The 17,840-nt window shown below is 37.8% G+C and overlaps 1 protein-coding gene across 1 annotated transcript in view; it reads left to right on the top strand.

Annotated features, from left to right (window-relative positions):
* The window catches only part of ABCA4 (ATP binding cassette subfamily A member 4), a 60,309-nt gene that overhangs the window by 13,245 nt on the left and 29,224 nt on the right, over positions 1-17,840 (top strand). Inside the window, exons 7-16 of the mRNA XM_059477983.1 lie at positions 1,716-1,805; positions 2,190-2,430; positions 3,875-4,014; positions 5,091-5,207; positions 5,972-6,169; positions 9,290-9,495; positions 10,252-10,428; positions 12,846-13,068; positions 14,791-15,012; positions 16,348-16,552. Of these exons, the coding sequence (XP_059333966.1) occupies positions 1,716-1,805; positions 2,190-2,430; positions 3,875-4,014; positions 5,091-5,207; positions 5,972-6,169; positions 9,290-9,495; positions 10,252-10,428; positions 12,846-13,068; positions 14,791-15,012; positions 16,348-16,552 (1,819 nt within the window). The remainder of the gene's footprint in view (positions 1-1,715; positions 1,806-2,189; positions 2,431-3,874; positions 4,015-5,090; positions 5,208-5,971; positions 6,170-9,289; positions 9,496-10,251; positions 10,429-12,845; positions 13,069-14,790; positions 15,013-16,347; positions 16,553-17,840) is intronic.

A 17,840-nucleotide genomic window follows, 5' to 3' on the forward strand; every position in this document is an offset into this window, starting at 1 on the left:
AAGGCTCCAAGGTCTCTTTCCTCATGATATCAATCTTAAATGTCCATCACTGTGTATATATCTTTCATGTGTGTTTTCCCTATGATCATGCTTTGCATTTTTCAACACTGAATTCAATTTGCTGGTTTTCACCTTTAATGTGATGTCATGAAACCATCACATTGTCAGTTTGCTTTATAGGAGCAGGCAGGATATATGAAAAACTCCTCAAGTTGCATAGGAAGTATTGGTCAGACTCTTCTGCCACAGCAGTGTGGCACTATGATTAATTTAACATGGATTTTGTTCAGCTGTGATTTTCCCAGAACTGGGAACAGAATATACCAGGAACTGCAATTGACACACCAGCAAAACACTGTTTGATTATGGTAGCATTAATAGTCAGTCGTGCCCATGTGATTTTACCAACCCTGATAAGGATTTGTGGTCAGCTTCTGAGAGACGCTCTTTTCCATTCCTAAAAATATATTGTCTTATGTTTTCATGTATCTTATGCTTGTTGGAAGGTGCAGAGAATTAATACTACAGTATATCTAAAATATTTGAGGTCTTCAAGTGAATATTCACAATGTACTGCCCAGCATTTTTTACAGGTTTACAAACCCTGTTCCTCAGAGTTTCAAAAAGACCAGGTTCAGGCAGATGCTCCAAGAACACTGTATAATCTTTGCACAGACTAGTTCTCCTTAGGGGACAAGGAGAAGTGTATTTTGAAGCCCTGCATGTATTCTTCCTGCCTGAATGTCAAGTGACAGATCAGAACATGCTAACATGAGCTTTCCATAAAAGCTCTCGCCTTTTTGACTCCCTGCCAGGTACCTACACAGTGCAGCTGTCTTCTGCTTTCTTAGCCACCTACTGACTGAAGGGAATGGCAGGCAATCAGCAGGGTGTGTAGGCGTATTGGGGAAGGCTTTTTAGGGGCTTGTCTCATTAATATCACAGTCTAGTTATCTACAAGTCCAGCTTTGTATTTTGTTGTACTAGCAGAAGAAATGCCTGAGAAAGCTTCAAGAGTGCCAGCTCCAAGTGCATATGTGATTCTTTAGACAGCTGACAAAGAAGGATGCAGTGATGCAAACAAAGTGGTATGTGACAGAATACCATGGTGTCACCTGTTTCTTTTAAGTCACTGATAAATAAAATGTTAACTTCTACTGAAAAGGCAGTTTGGTCATTCTGAAGAAGCTTGGGAAAGTAATGGTTTCTCTCAGGTTTGACAAACATTGAGGACCAGACTATTCAAAATCCAGGAGTTTCCAAAGTATAAAGTTCTACAAATTATTTACCTCCATGGCAAATGCAGACTTCTGTGTCAAACCTTAGCTAAATTTGGAAGTCACCAGGAGTCTGTATATCTCACTGGAAGAATAGCCTCTGTGAGAGCAGCTTCTCAAATGTCCCATGTCCCAGTTACTGCAGACCTCCATCTTTCCACCTTTTGTCATGGTGGTCTTAGATGAGCAGAACAAATCCCCAGATATATTTTAAGTGGCCTGTATTTGTTTCAGCCTTACATGAGAAAGAACATCCACACAGATTTCTGTGTGTCTTGCACATGGGTAGTGGATTTGTGGCCCCATAAGACAGGCTTATAAGATATTGTTCCAAATAACTCAAAGAATTTGAGCTACAGAGATACCATTTGGATTTTCTTTTCATTGTTTTAACTGTTGTCATGTAGAAGGTTGTCCCTATTTTTTATGTATTCACAGCTTCCCTCTGTGTTGGACAGAAACTCACCAGGTGCTGACCTGAAGGCTTGGGGGAGGGTGCTGTCTAATGTCTCCCAAGCAGTGCAAAAGGTAAGTGGTCTAATAATAAATTACATCACTTTTCTGTATAGCTCATAGTCTTTTTTTCCTTTGTTGTTTTTATGTTCCAGTTACCCACTTTACCAGAAAAAAAAAGATAGAACTGTTGGGGAAGAGCTGATTCCTTAAAAATTCATTCTTCTCTCATTACAAAATAAATGTAGACATAAGCATTGGCAATTCTGAAGTGTATTCTTTTCTTCAGAAAAGATATGAAGGAACAAGAATTGAAAATGGTGCCTGTGACCAGGGCAGAGGAGATGAAAGGATGAGGTTCTGACCGCATTTGCACTTTACCTGATGGCACAGCTGTGACCTCACCAGATGCTTACTTGCCTTGAGGGCTGTCATTAACCAAGTCTTGTCTTACTGCAGCTGGCCAGGAAGCCAAGTGTTCAGGACCTTTTGAGGGTTCTGCAACCATTTCTACAAGATGGAAGACCAGAGTCCTTGGGCCACTTGGTGAGTTCCCTGTCAGATCTTTTCTGTGGCTACCCAGAAGGAGGTGGATCCAGAGTGCTTTCCTTCAACTGGTATGAAGATAACAACTACAAAGCTTTCCTGGGGATTGACTCAACAAGGAAGAAATCTGGTTATCTTTATGATAATACAACCAGTAAGTTTTCCCACCAATCCATTAAGAAACTCTTGACAGGTGCACCTTATGTTCAAGTACTAGCATAGAATCTTGCTTTTATAAATAACATTTTAAAGCAGTTGATTTAGGAAATTAGAGCCAGGTGAAATTATTTTACTCCATACTTGCTTCATAGCTGGAACCAGAGAAGCCCAGGACTTGACAACTGACAGAAATACCCTTTTTTTTTTTAATATGGAAGGCGTAATCATAGCCATGATCATAATTAAGACTGTTCCTCTGTTTTATCTTCTATTATATGCTACTGATATCAGGAACAACAAGATGTTCCTGAAGAAGGTTCAGGAAAAGACAGTATGGCATTCTGGAATTACTTTTCTCCAAAGTATTTTTCTAAACTTTATTTTTTCTCCTAACTTGTTTGATGGCCTTGGGCACAGGAATTTAACCATCTCTCCTTTCCAATAATAGTCAATTTGATACATGGTGGCTGTTATTTTCCGGCATAAAAGTGCATCTATTTTGTATTAGTAATGTTCTACAGCATGATTACATTTTATACAGAATATATTTCAATTTACCAATTTTTGTTGCTTTTATTTCCTCATTCTTTATTTCCTCCTATTGTAATAGGATATAATGCAAAGAACAACCAATTTTTTACCATTTGTTATTTTGTCTTTTTATTATGTCCCCTTCTGTTTGCTAGTTAGTTTTTCTCTACACTGAGCTCACCAGCAGTTTTTTCTGTACTACCACTCATGTTATAGCTGGTAGCTCTGTGTCCCTTCTGCTATGATAGATATGATTGCATGGTGACAAAGTACAGATGGGCACTTTGCTTACAGAGGCTCCTACCTTTCACTGTTTGTGTTAATACTTGGCTCTGCTTATGCCTGAGACTTCCAAAGAGGCCCAGTACTCCCTCTCTTCAACCAGGAAACAAATTAATTGAATGATGTCCAGGCAAACTAATTACTTCATAGTGTAGGGGTAAGATAAAAATATTTATATTAAAATATTTAATTTTAAATTATTGTAGGAATCAGTTCTGAACTGTTCCGGAGTTCAACATCCAAGTCCACAGGATCAGCTTTGTATTAGTATCAGCTGCAATACAAAGGAGCTAAGCCATTAGGAGTAAAGCAAATAAAGCTCAAACTGCTCAGTCAGTTCTGAGCTGTCTTGTTTCCTTCCATTTGAAATACCATGTAAATAACAGCAAATTTCAAATGGTTATTTATGTTTGCTTTTCCAATTTTCATAGCATATTTTACAACTCCAATATCTACTTAGTAGTCTTTCTGTCCATTCCGTCATTGTACTTCTGCATTGGAGAATGTGCTTTCACTCATTCAGATTCAAAATGTCTGTGCTGCAACTAAAAAGCCCCACAGGATGTTATGTGTGATAGGATTTTAATAGGGTTTTACATAAAGACTGTCTTTCTTTCTGTCTCTAGCACCCTTTTGTAATGCATTGATCCAGAACTTGGAATCAAACCCTTTAACCAAAATAGCCTGGCATGCTGTGAAGCCCCTGCTGATGGGAAAAATTCTCTTTGCTCCTGATTCACCTTCTGTACGGGAAATTGTAAAAAATGTAAGTTTTGAAATACAAAAGTGTACATTTCTAAAAAACTGTACCCCAAAAACGTCTTTTGAAAAACAGTGACAGTCAGCCTAATCAGATTTTCTTCTCAAAACTCCATTTGTTCTGATGGTCCTGAAGGAAGGACAGGTACTCTGTTCAAAAAACAGGAGACAGGTCTTCACTGATTCATACCATCTTGGTCCATGCTTCATGGTTTGTCCAGCTCACCCAAGCAGCTTTTTGTTGGCATGATTCCACATTTACACCAGTAAGCATAGTAATATTTATTTTACAGAGGTAGGAACATGAGCAGCTCTGTGCCAGTAAATATTTAAATGGAGCAACTGTGAGACTTAGATAATCTTATTGAGAACTAACACTGAGATATTGCAAACCAATAGCAACATTATTATTTCATCTTTTGAATGCATAAAGAATTTTCACATCGTTAAAATAGGATGGAACCTGGACTCTTCAGCAAAATGCTTGAGGTTGAGTGAAATAAATCTGAGCAGTTAATCAAGGTTGCATATGACCCGGGTTTTGGCCACCTCATAAGCAGTAATTCACTACTCCAGAGATCTGTACAAGGCACAGAACTGCTGCTCAGATTTCACACAGAAAAACATCAGATTTACAGCAGCTCAGCATTTCAGGTCTTAATAGCATAGCTATGGGAGTATCTGTCTTTTCCAGCTGCCTTCCATTCATTCATCTACTAACATCATCATCTTCCTTTTTAGTTCTTAATGGGGAGAGATAGTCAATGGGAAAATTCTAGATAATTCTACCAAAAATCTGAGTATTTTAAGGAATTGAAATTACCTAGGCTTAATGTGCAATTGTTTTTTCCATTACATATACCACAGAATTTTATCCTAAGTGAATTTGATTCTGTCTGGATTTTATGGATTCTTTTTCTGATGGTTATTAAAATTTCTGCTATTTGAACAAGTTGGATAAGTTTTGAAGGTAAAAAATACAGCTAAGTTAGAGGTTCCTCTGTCACCAAATCCTGGATAGATCATAAATTCTGTCTATCTCCTTAGATTTCTAACATTCTTTTCTGCTGGTTTTTTTATCAGGCAAACTTCACTTTTGAGGAGCTTGAACGCCTCCAATTGTTGACCAAAGCTTGGGAGGAAGTAGGACCTCAGTTGTGGCACTTCTTTCAAAACAGCCTGCAAATGAACATGATCCGTGTATGTTATAAATTATCAATGATCCTCAGTAAGAGGAGCCTTTCACCATCTTTTATTTTTATTCATGGAGAAGAAGATTAATTTTGAAAGGTTTGGCCAGCAGCACAGCCTTTGCAGCAAGGAAGCTGTGGCCTTTAAGGCTGTTGGCTGCTGAGCTTGGTTTGAAGGCAAGTCATAGATGCATTACAGCATCCCTGTGACAAAACCTCATATCTGGGCAGTCAAGAATCTGGGTAATGATTTCTTAATAAAGGCAGCAATTGCTGCTTCCCTGCCTCCCAAAAATGTCTTTCAAGAACAGACAACTTGATTTTCTTGAATTCTATATAGGCAAAGAAGGCAGTAAGACTATAATTTTCTGGGCCAGACAGAAATTTATTTTGGGATATTGCTTACTTCTGCATCATTTAGATTTGACTTTGATCAGCTGCAATCACTACCTGTAGTTAAAGTTTATAAAGCAGTTCATACTAGAAAAATACATTTGATTTCCTCATTTTTCTGTATTGTATTAGACATTTATAACATTTGTCCTCTTGCTTGTAAGGAAATAATGCAATAAATAGTCAAGGAAAGATTTCTTTTCATCCATTCTTCAGCTCACACATCCAGTTATGCAATGACCCATTTGTAAAATTGATTCTTTAGCATACCCTTTTGTCCTTTTTCATGTGTTGAAAGAGTTGTGGAAATGGAAACCTTTCTAGCTAAACAGGGCATGGAAAGACCCATCATTGTGACAAAGCTGTCATGTTTTTGTTCAGGACTCTCTGAAGCACCCTACAGTGAGGGACTTCCTGAACAGCCAGATGGCTGCAGAAGGCTTCACCGCAGAGCAAATCATCAACTTTCTGCACAATGGATCTTCAAGGAGCCGGGAGAAGGGAATGCCGGACTTTGACTGGCGGAACATCTTCAGTGCTGTAGACCAAGTTCTGCGTTTGCTCAGTCAGTATTTGGAGGTAAATTTATCCCTGCCCTTCTAGTTGTAGAGGAGGTCTTAAAACCAGTTAGGCTGTACTGGGTCTGTGGTAACAGACAAGAAAGTTAAAATCATAAAATATTTGTTTGTTTCAAGATGAATCTCATTATTAAATCCATGTATTTAGAATAATACAGTGGCACAAGTACATGAATGCTGAGTATTAAAAAAAGTTCAATTTGATGGTCTTCAAATGCTTTACTCAAAATGCTGGTTGACTGAACACATTTCAATGCTGAGAGGCAGAAAGTGAATGCAAAACTTCAAAGAATTTGTTTTTTGTAAGTATTAATAACCAACAGGCCACTAATTTCAGCAAGTTCAGGAGCAGAGGAACAAATAGTTCTTTGGTAAGTCCCCTTGCAGGTTTTTAGCACCTGATCAAAATTCCATTGAAACCAATGAGGGAGTTTCCACTTGTTCTGTGGTCACTTCTGACAAGATGTCTGTCTTTCCTGTAATCTGTACCTCTCTTCTCTAGCAAGTTGTTTTCAGTGGTGCCTTCTGAGGATTTTTGAGAGAAAATTGGTACCAGTTATAGGCAACAGGACTAAGCCTAACTCCTAATTTCAATCTAGTTCAGTCTAAAAGACCATTTGTCCCTATCAAGATGGCAGGAACTGAAAGTTTATCTGCCTTCCTACAGCTAGTACAAGAAGGAACAATAAAGGCTTTGCACAAAGGTCTGCTGATTCATTTAATGATCTTTTTGTATCATGTTAGCAGAATTATTTCTTGTCAAACTGAGCTAAATATATTGTGTGCGGCAGGTCAGTGCTGGAACATCAGTAATACCAAAACAGTTACTGTACCTGGTAATAGATCTTTGTGTCCTAATGTTCTTTCTAATGAGCTTATTCTTTAAAGTCTGCTGTTTACACAGAGTTGTAAGCACTTGAGAATGCTTTCCCACTGTGCCAGACACAATGGCAACAAATAGTTCCCTTTGGGGAATAGCCCGCTCCTTACCTCCATAGTATGCAATGAGGACAGGGTGTTGCCAGCACCTGTCTTTGGCAACTCCAGGTCTCTGCTGCAAACTGTGATGCAGCTGAGAATCCCACAAATTATGCAGTGGCCGCTCCTCCTCACCACCCCAAGAAATTCCTGTTCTTCCCTTTGATTACCTTAGGCCACAGAACTGCTAAACTATTAGTGAGAGCTATGCAGTCACTTCTTGATGTTTATTATTCTCTGGTTTTAACTTCCATACCTGTTCTTATTATTTTGATTTCGGTTTTCCCATTTTCATTAGACCATTTAAAATTGTTAAATAATTACTGGGAGCAGATTTGAAATAAATTTCCCCAAGTAGTTGAAGAATTAACTTTGATATAGTGATATTTATGAAGATACAAACTGAGTTCAAATTCGCTGGGGGATAAGAAAAGCCTAGGTAGAGCATACAGCCTTTGTTTTGAATGCAATTCATGTTAAGAGAAATAAATTCTAGCTTTGGCTCATAGATTACTATATAAAACGTCTTCTCACTTTCAAACTGTGTGAATTATTGCAACACTCCCATCTAGCCCTTTGTTATTATACAAGCTTTGATTTCACTCTACTCATGGAGAAGATCTATAAGCATTTGTGTTTTGAACATTTGCAGCTTCCTTTACTGGACCCCTGGACAAGAGTCTATGCTGCTCCTCAGCCCACTCCAGGCATTGTCTGATCTGCAGTGAAAATCTAGACAAGTTCAGTTGCTGTCACTATCATTTGCCAGTATCATTCTCACAGATTCCCCTGGAGAACTATCTGAGTTCTTCTGCAGCTGAAATAAGTATCTTGAAAATAATTCCTCCTGATAAAGAAACAACAAGTAATCCTCCAGACCCTGCAAAGTTCCACAGTTCCACAGGAAGGGTTTGCTTTGCACTCACTGCCACTTTTGCAAGAACTAAACTAAATTCCTAAACTCAGCTAACAGCATGTGGGATAAATGTATTCCAAAAAAATTAATGCAGTATGATCCATCGGTCTGATTTTCTTTCTCTTCTGACATGCAAAGTTTTCTGCCTTATTTTGCCTTCTGATATGAAATTTGATGTATGTTAGTTTTCTGAAGCAAAAGGGAAAATGAACTCCTACAAACACTAGGAAGAATAAAGCCACATAATAGTGTTATCAATTTAAGCACTGTTCTGTTGTGATTTAAAAAATATATTTTCATATGGATCCCATTAAGATGTGATAATATAAGTTTTAAGGGAAACATAGCATGATTTCTCACAGGGAAGGGTTAAGTAAAGGAGTCTTTAAGATTAAATAACAAGTACCAGTATGAGCCCTTTGATGTAGACTAATTTTTAATTATTGGCTTGCAAGAAATGATCAAGGAGATAAGATCAAACAAGTTAGCCTGTTGGAATTTTATGAAGCAAAGGAATTCAAAAAGTATCTTTCCAATCAGGGTTTAAATACTTCTACTCTCTGTTAATATTTTGCCAATTCTGAGGGGCAGAAGCTAAAATACAAACATAAATTTGTAATTTTACAGACAACTAATGCTAGAGTTTATAGCATTCCCAATTTTTCTTTTTGCAATGTCTGCTAAGTAGGACTAAGTAGGACCTAAATGGAGGAACATAAAGGACTTAGGTTTTGATGAATTTTTGTCTTTTATGGGCATTGATAAGAATACAGTTTGTAGTAATGACAGAGACCAAGAAAGAATACCTTTTTTTGAGATAGCCCATAAAAATGACTCATTAACTTAAGTCAGGACCAGTTAGATAAATCAATTACTTGTCTGGTTACATAGGAAGGAATGTTGAAATACCTAAGAGACATTTAAATTTAAATGTATGCTGTGACTTTTCCTAGTGCTTCACTTGACAAAATGCTTTTCATCTGAAGTCCACAGCCAATGTTCTTTTCTTACAGATCAGTCATCCTTTAGCTGTCTAGTATTCACTCAGGCACTTCCTGGGCTGAAGAAGGGAGGAGAGAGTCAACAATAGTTTCAACATAAAGCTGAAAATAACAGTTTCAGTTGAACCTACTTTCCTTTTCTGTTTTCAACCACTGCTGTTTGCTTTAATGTACATCTCTTAGTATTTTAATCCCATGCAAGTTTTCTCTTTGTAATTATTTGTAGTGTTTAACCTTGGATAAATTTGAAGGTTATCTTGATGAAGCTCAGCTGACTCGTCAAGCCCTTTATCTGCTGGAGGAAAACAAATTATGGGCTGCTGTGGTTTTTTCAGACTTAGAACCTACAGCCAGCAGTCTCCCACCACATGTGACATACAAGATCCGAATGGACATAGACGCAGTGGAGAAAACAAACAAAATCAAAGACAGGTATTTACCTGAAAGGGTTTCTCAGTTCTTGCCTGCCATAACATAAATATGAGAGACACAAGGGTGTTGGAATCTGTGTTGGATACATATGTAAAATCCAGCTGTATTTGTTAATAGTTACAGTGTAGTGCAGTGCAGAATCCATCTCCATTTACCAGGTGCTAACATAAATGGTATCACTCTTGTGACAAGCCAGGTAGTAGGTAGGTGCAGGAATACAAGGCAAAGGGATAATTCTGCTCAGAATCTGTTCAGTAACCTGCTTCAGTTTATAGATGGCCCCACCATTGGGAAAGACAGACTAGGAAGTCCTTCATGGATTGTGACTCATCTCTCCTCCACCTGGACAGCAGAGCTTCTCTGCTGTTCCTCCTCAAGTCCCCACCAAATAGACTCACTTAAAGGGATATAATTTCTCAGGACTCTCTACAGAAGAATATAATGGTATCTGGTAGTTGCAATTCTAAATACAGTTATTTCTATTCTAGAACAGTTATTCTGCTATGGGACTAATTTTTGTACATTTCAGGCCAAAATTGCTATTCCAAGTCAGTGTAGAGAAAATAAAAGGGAAAAAAAGAGCCTTCTACTTTCTTAAGCAATATGGTCTGATAGACCAAAGTCTAGAAAAGACAACTCCAGGCACTGTCCCTACAATTTCAGTTGCTGTGATTAATTAATTAATTAATTTGCCCCACAACCCTTCCCTAAAGTCACTGCTTACCCAAATAATTTCCATGTGAATTTTCTTTTGAGGTACTGGGATCCTGGTCCAAGAGCTGATCCTGTTGATGATTTACGTTATATCTGGGGAGGCTTTGCATATCTCCAGGACATGATTGAGCATGGGATTATTAAGACCCAGACCAGCACTGAAGTGCCATTGGGAATTTATCTGCAGCAAATGCCATATCCATGTTTTGTGGATGATGTGTGAGTAAAAGCAGTTTGTCTTAATTCTATTAAATACTTGGATTGCTGGATGGTTTAAGATTCTCAAGTACCAGAATTAGCCCTAAGTTATGAATGTCCTAAGGTATAAATGCAAGAGTAGTAACTGAGACATAGCTGAATTAATTTGTTTTTTTCCTTATCCTGTCATAACTCAGACTCCACAAGCCACCTTTGCCAAGATTCAACCCCTAATCCTAATCCTGGCCTTTGTTTCATCCAGTGCCCAGGCCTAAAATGAACTCAATACACTAGCCCCTTAAAAGCAGCAGTTTTTTTCCAATTTCTTCCCTGTTCACCGTGTGCTTGCTCCAATGCTGCAGTCTGTGATACTGCAGCTGTTCTCTTATACTTTTCACTCAAAAAAAAAAAAAAAAAAGGCATTAGAGGAATCTTTTCATAGTTTTGTCCATGTGCTCTGACAGCAGGCAAATGCTACTACTTCTGATAAAAGCAAATTGCAGACACATAGATTGGCCTGTCATTCCCATCACTCATTATATGTTGATCTGACAGAACATCACCCTGGCAAGCCTGCTGTCTAGTTCTTCTCCACTGAGAATATTGCAGAAGCAGAAACCCCATCTGTGCAAAAGTTCTCTGAAGCCTGCAGTGGCCACAGGCAGTTCAGGGTTGGTGTCCAAGCTCAGTGATGGCCTCTGCAGAGATCCTGCTCAAGTGAGGCAAGAGCATCCTCATGGTAACCTGTAGGCTGTGCTGTGCCCAGCCTAGTGCTTGTTACCTGTATCCATCCACAGGCAAAACTCAGTGTGCCCTAGGCCATATCACAAAAGCATGGGTTTGTTTCTCCAAACTAGATTGCTTTTCAGGACATTTTTGGTGAAAAAGTGAAGATTTTCCCTTTGTTTTGAAACTGACGTAGCTTTGATATGGCAAAAACGTAGTTCTGTAGGGCTCAGACTTAGGAAGCTGAAGACTTTTTGCTCCTTGCCTTTAGCAACTGTGAGCTTTTGGCCTCTAAACAATCAACACTGGATTCCCCAAACCCCATAATAGATAGTAGTGTTAATTAGTAGTATTAAAGTGCACACATAAGGATGAAAAAGTACCCTGGGAGCCTGAATAATAAAACCATCCACATCAATTGTAACTAGGGAGAGGGAGATGTATTCCCTCATCTTCTTCACCAGATAACTCCCCCAGCACAGCAAGGCCATAAGTGCCAGGGAGACATTGTTTATGTTAACATGTTCCCAGACTCAGCAAAATGAAGAGATAAACAGTGCAGCTGACAAACTGTGGCCTGTACAGGACCTTGTTAAAAACTCCTGTAACTATTGTGTGCTTAATAGAAAACTGCCCCTGGCTCAGCCTGCATTGCGTGCCAAGGGCTGTGGTGAGTTGGCTGTGAGTGGATGCCAGGTGCCCACCAAGCCTCTCTATCACCCTCTTCCTCAGCAAGAAGGGAGAACAAATTAAGATGGAAAACAACTCATAGGTCAAGATGAGGCCCTTTACTAAAGTTAAAACAAAAAATAACCCAAAGATTCATTCACTATTTCCCATCCAGCAATGTCCAGCTGCTTCCTGGAAAACAGGGACTCAGCATGCATAGCAGTTGCTTTGGAAGACATATGTTGTAAATATCAAATACCCTCCCAGACACACTTTCTCCTCCTTTTCCTTAGATTTTATATCTGAGCAGACACAATATGGAATATCCCTTTGATCAGTTTGGATCAGCTGTACTGGTTGTGTCCTGTCCCAAGATTCTGCTCACCCCCTTGCCTAGTGGTGAAGTGGGAATGCTGGAGAGACAGCTCAAATGCTGTGCCAGCACTGCTCAGCAGCAGGCAAAACACTGGTGCATTCTCAACACCTTTCTAGCTATCCATGCAAAGCCAGCACTGTGAGGGCTGCTATGGGGAAAATTAACTCCATCTCAGCTAGATCCAATACCCTGACTCATGGTTTGTATGAATTTCAGCAACCTTGCTTTTTTCAGCAACTAATTTGTTTATTTCTCTTGTCAGTGAATCTTTGGAGCAGAAAGACAGTGACACTCCCATATTGTTAACCTTAACATATGTCTTAAAATATTCTTTGTAGATCATAGTAAAAGCATTATGGAAATTCACTGTGAAGAAAGATGTATTTTCATGAAACACCAAATATTTTGTAGCCTTCAATAACCCTTAGAACCTCTTTGTAAAATAGAAATAACATTCATCTGACTCATGGGAATGCAGAAACCATTACCTTATTAATACTTAGGATGCTTGTGAGGTTTACTAGTGACATGCTATTGATGTTTGGACTGAGACTTTACAGTTCTGTATTTAATTAATGCACTCTTCCCCATTCCTTTTCCTTTTTGCTTTTCATCTAATATTTCTCTGTTTTACCTAAATTTAATTTATTCCTTCTTGCTTTGGTAGCTTCATGATCACCTTAAACCGCGCCTTCCCCATCTTCATGGTGCTGGCTTGGATATATTCAGTCTCCATGACTGTGAAGAGCATAGTGCTGGAGAAAGAAATGCGTCTGAAAGAGGCCATGAAGAACAGGGGCATAACCAACGGCGTGATTTGGTGCACTTGGTTCCTAGACAGCTTTTCCATGATGGCTGTGAGCACATTGCTCCTCACAGCTCTGATTATGGTAAGGATTGCTACTCTGAAACTCACTCTTGTGTTTGCACTCCTGATACCAGTTTGCTGTTGAGAAGGAATAGTAGCCATTGACAGGGAGATGTGAATGGTGGAGGCCTGTCCTGATCACAGCACGCAGCAGGCACATTCTTCTAAGCAGACCTCATAACAGCATCAGCACTTGGCAGAGACAGAACAATAAATGCACTAGTAAAGATTTATTGTGGGATCATAAAAAATACATCAGGCTGGTTACTCTGTATATCGTATTTTCTGTAGGCAGATGCAGATCTCCCAATAAATAATAATAACTCACTACATGTCATTAATTATTAATATCCATTGCTTCTCTGCTTAGAAACTGGGCAACTATTTCAATGGAAAAAGAGACTGCAAGGACAGAACTTTCAGGAAAACCTAAAAAAAAAAAAAATCCACCTTTTGCTCCAGTAATTCAGAATTACTGTATTTTTGTAACTTTTCAGGACAGTTCAGATGTTGTGTCTGGGGACTACCTTTTGTCTCCACTACCTGAGAACCAAGCTTTATATTAAGAGCTTGCTGCTATGTTTTATCATATAAATGTATAGCATTTTGATAAGGAAGAATGCCCTTGCATCTTTTCTGATGTGGGGAGCTGGTTTTGGTGTAAATACATAGTTAGGGTTCAAGCTGTTCTGTCTTACCAGCATGTCCTGATGAGTTTTTGTAGTTCCTGGTGTTTCCATTGCAGTTTGGGTGGATAGAGAAAGCTCACTTTATTTGCTACACTGGTTTAATTAAAAATCAGAGGGTAATTAATATCACAGAAGAATGTGCTTGTACCTGTAATTCACTTTCTTTCCCATATTTCACTATGCCAGTGTGAGGCACCTTTGTAAATATATTCTTATGAGACATTGCATTCCTGTTGATAAAGAAATCAGTCTCTAAGGCCCAGTGGGATGTTGCAACCATGCTGAGACCTATTTATAGCCTGAAAGACCTATTTGAGCATTATATAAATTGACCTAATAAATAGGTCTCAACATTGGTTTTAAAGATTACATAGATAATTGGCAGCAGTCCCTGTTCTTCTTGAGAGAGAAAGCATTTAAGCCACAAAAGCTCTAATGAAGAAAGGTCAATAAAAGTTCACCCAGTGGGTTAGTTAATACACAGGGATCTCTGAGAAACTGCACTTGGATTTCTCAGATGTGATATGCTTCTGTTTGAATAACATCCAGGTGTAGAAGCTTTATAATTTGCCTGTGGTTTTATTGTGGTATTTTTTAAAGATGTGCTTTGTAACACTTCCTTACATTGTCTTTTCAGTACATCAAGCAAGTGGATTAAGGGGATGGTGTGAAGAGATAAATGAAAATTTATTGTAATATTTCAAATAGTTTTATTTAAAACGCATGAGTTTCCAAGGGGGCAGATCTTGCTTGGAATCATTTACTTGTTAAGACAGGGACAGAATGTCTGTTTTCAGTCAGTTATGAATTTTGTTCATTTTGTTGTACTAACCTGAAGTCACAATCCAAGAACAGGGCTAAAGTTAGATGAAGGATTTGTTATTGTAATGACTTCAGTTGTTGAAACTAATACCTGGAAGAGTTAGAAGTCATATTAGGTAAGAAAGACTGGCTTATTACTCTTTATCTGTTACATGTCAATAGCAATTCTGACCTTTCCTGCTAGCAGAAAGGAGCAATACTTGTAAATATTTCTGTTTTCCTTTTGCTTGCAGCATGGACAAGTGCTACATTATAGCAATCCACTTCTGTTCTTTCTGTTCCTACTGACATTCACCACAGCCACCATAATGCAGTGTTTCTTGTTCAGCACCTTCTTCTCCAAAGCAAATCTGGCAGCTGCCTGCAGTGGAGTCATCTACTTCACCTTGTACCTGCCCCACATCGTCTGCTTTGTCTGGCAGGATCGTCTGACTGCTAATCTGAAGATCCTAGCAGTAAGCCTTTCACTGGTTGCATGGCATCTCTGCTCCCCTTCTCACAGTCCATATGTGAATCACAAAGTATTGCACATCTCTTCCTCTTGACTTTTTTGACTCAGGGAGGGAGACCCCTAAATCTCTCTTAAATAATTAAGGATTGCAGGTGTGGAAGCCTTTAGCAGGCCCAGTTCAAGAGATATCTTCATAGCTTTTAGAAAAGCCAATAAATTTATTTTATGCTTTGAATTCCAGGAAATTAGCATGCTAAAATATTTCAAATGTTTTGAATATTTCCTTGTAAGTCAAATCTAACTTCTGTTATGTTTAATAAATATGAAGGCAATTCACAAAATAGGAACAGTTATCTTTCTCATGTGCTATAACCTACTTAACACCCTATGTCTAAGCATAAGAAGACCTCAGGTTCACATTCCTTCTTTGCCTGAACCATAAAGTTAGGAATTGAACCCCAGTGCCAAAGTTCTGAGAAATACCTTTCATCTAATGAGTTGTAGACATTCTTCATGCAGTTGGTTCTCTTCCATTTTAGGTAAGATACTTAACAAGTCAGGGGAGCTGAAAACTTCTTGCTGTTTGAGAAGGAACCATGATCTTATAGAATTACTCAGATTGATTTTCTGTTCCCAATGAGTCAGGAAGGAGAGCAGATGTTTTGAGTCCAGTCTCCCCATTTTTACCAAGCATTTTAACAGCATAGGTAAAGGAACTATCTTCTCTTCTTGCACTGGGAAATATAAGGAAAAAGAAAACAAAACACTTCCAAAGCTGTAACTAAGTGTATAAAGTTATAAATGAAGTATAAACTACTGGTTTATTAGTTTGTTGTGTTAGAATCAGCTAGCAGACATGACAGGGGAAGCAGTTTTAGTTTTCCATATCACGATCATCTGGTGTACTTTCTGTCATGTTACTCATAGTGGCCCTGCCTCATACACTCAGGAAATACTTTGTTTCACCTAGATAATCAAAGGCGTACCCTGTAAACTTCTAGGTGCACCTATAGTATTTTCCAAAAAGACATTAATGAAGAAAAAATTATCTATGAGAGTTTCCTAGTAGTTAAAGCAAGTACAGCCAAGGTTAAATTCGGTCTATACTGAATACTGCTTAGAATTGCAGAAAATTAAACATTACAGGCCAATATAAAAGTGAAACAACTTTTCTCATGTCATTTGTTATGCAAGGTTTAAAGTCTAGTCCCTAAAAGTCAGAGGGGTTTTTTTTGTTTCAGGGTTTTTGTTTTCTTCTTGTGGTGGGTTTTTGTTTGCTTATTTGGTTTTGGAAAGTGTCCCCCTGTCAGGGCTGAATATCTTTTTTCCTTTATTCCAGAGTTTGCTTTCTCAAGTAGCTTTTGGGTTCGGTACAGAATACTTGTCACGCTATGAAGAACAAGGTCTTGGCCTCCAGTGGGGTAACATCAGAACCAGTCCCTTGGAAGGAGACGAATATAGTTTTCTGTTTTCCATTAACATGATGATTTTTGATGCTTTCCTTTATGGAGTACTGTCTTGGTATCTTGATAATGTTTTTCCAGGTATGCCAGTTTCTTATTCATACAGAGTAGTGGTAGTTGCTGCAACCTGTGTTAGTCTAATTAGTCTCTGCATATTTCAGTGGCAGAAACAGGGTGTTTGACCTTGTAGACTATGAATCTTATCCAGTTTAGCACTCCTGGTTTATTAAGGACTTCCACTTTTCCCTCTTTCTTTTTTCTCTCTCCTGTTTTATTCCTGAAAAGAATGAAGAAGGAAGAGTAAAAAGGAGGATGTGATTTCTAGTCCTGTTTTATAATTTAAATAGAAAATAAATCTACAAAAACATCATCTGTTAAAATCCAATTTGTGTACATACTTTTCTTTTGAAGAGTTTCAACCATTTCTAGTGAGATTTCTTTAAATTTTTAAAAATATGGATTTGACAGTAGATTAGATTTTCTAATTCACATATCTACTTTGGCCACATTATGCAAACTGTTTTTTAAAGGATGGTACTGTTTCCTAAGACACATGCTGTGTCATTGGCAGTTGTGAAAGTTCCTGTGTGGATTTGTTTCTAAATGGAAGTCATGATTCTAGTACAAAGCCACAGAAGGACTTTCTTTGTTATCAATTACAAAATTCTGGAACCTTCTGTGGGAAAAAAAAGATTTGTTCTTCTAGCTTAAATGGTTATCTTGCTTCATATTTAATATTGTTGCAATATAATAACTACCAACTCTTATGCTGTACAAGCAAGTGAGCTTTCTTTTCATCAGTTTGTTACTGCTGCATGTGAACTGCAGTTCCAGAAGGTGTTCTTGGCAGATGGCTTTTTTCTTTTTCTCTTTCCCTTTTTCTTTTTCTTTTTCTTTTTCTTTTTCTTTTTTTTTCTTTTTCTTTTTCTTTTTCTTTTTCTTTTTCTTTTCCTTTTTCTTTTTCTTTTTCTTTTTCTTTTTCTTTTTCTTTTTCTTTTTCTTTTTCTTTTTCTTTTTCTTTTTCTTTTTCTTTTTCCCTTTTTCTTTTTCCCTTTTTCTTTTTCCCTTTTTCGTTTTCCCTTTTTCTTTTTCCCTTTTTCTTTTTCCCTTTTTCTTTTTCCTTTTTCTTTTTCTTTTTCTTTTTCTTTTTCTTTTTCTTTTTCTTTTTCTTTTTCTTTTTCTTTTTCTTTTTCTTTTTCTTTTTCTTTTTCTTTTTCTTTTTCTTTTTCTTTTTCTTTTTCTTTTTCTTTTTCCCTTTTTCTTTTTCCCTTTTTCTTTTTCCCTTTTTCTTTTTCCCTTTTTCTTTTTCCCTTTTTCTTTTTCCCTTTTCTGTAACTCTTTGTTTAAAAAAGAGTGGACAATTGACTAT

Source organism: Ammospiza nelsoni, chromosome 9, assembly GCF_027579445.1.
Source record: "Ammospiza nelsoni isolate bAmmNel1 chromosome 9, bAmmNel1.pri, whole genome shotgun sequence".
NCBI classification, from domain to species: Eukaryota; Metazoa; Chordata; class Aves; order Passeriformes; family Passerellidae; genus Ammospiza; species Ammospiza nelsoni.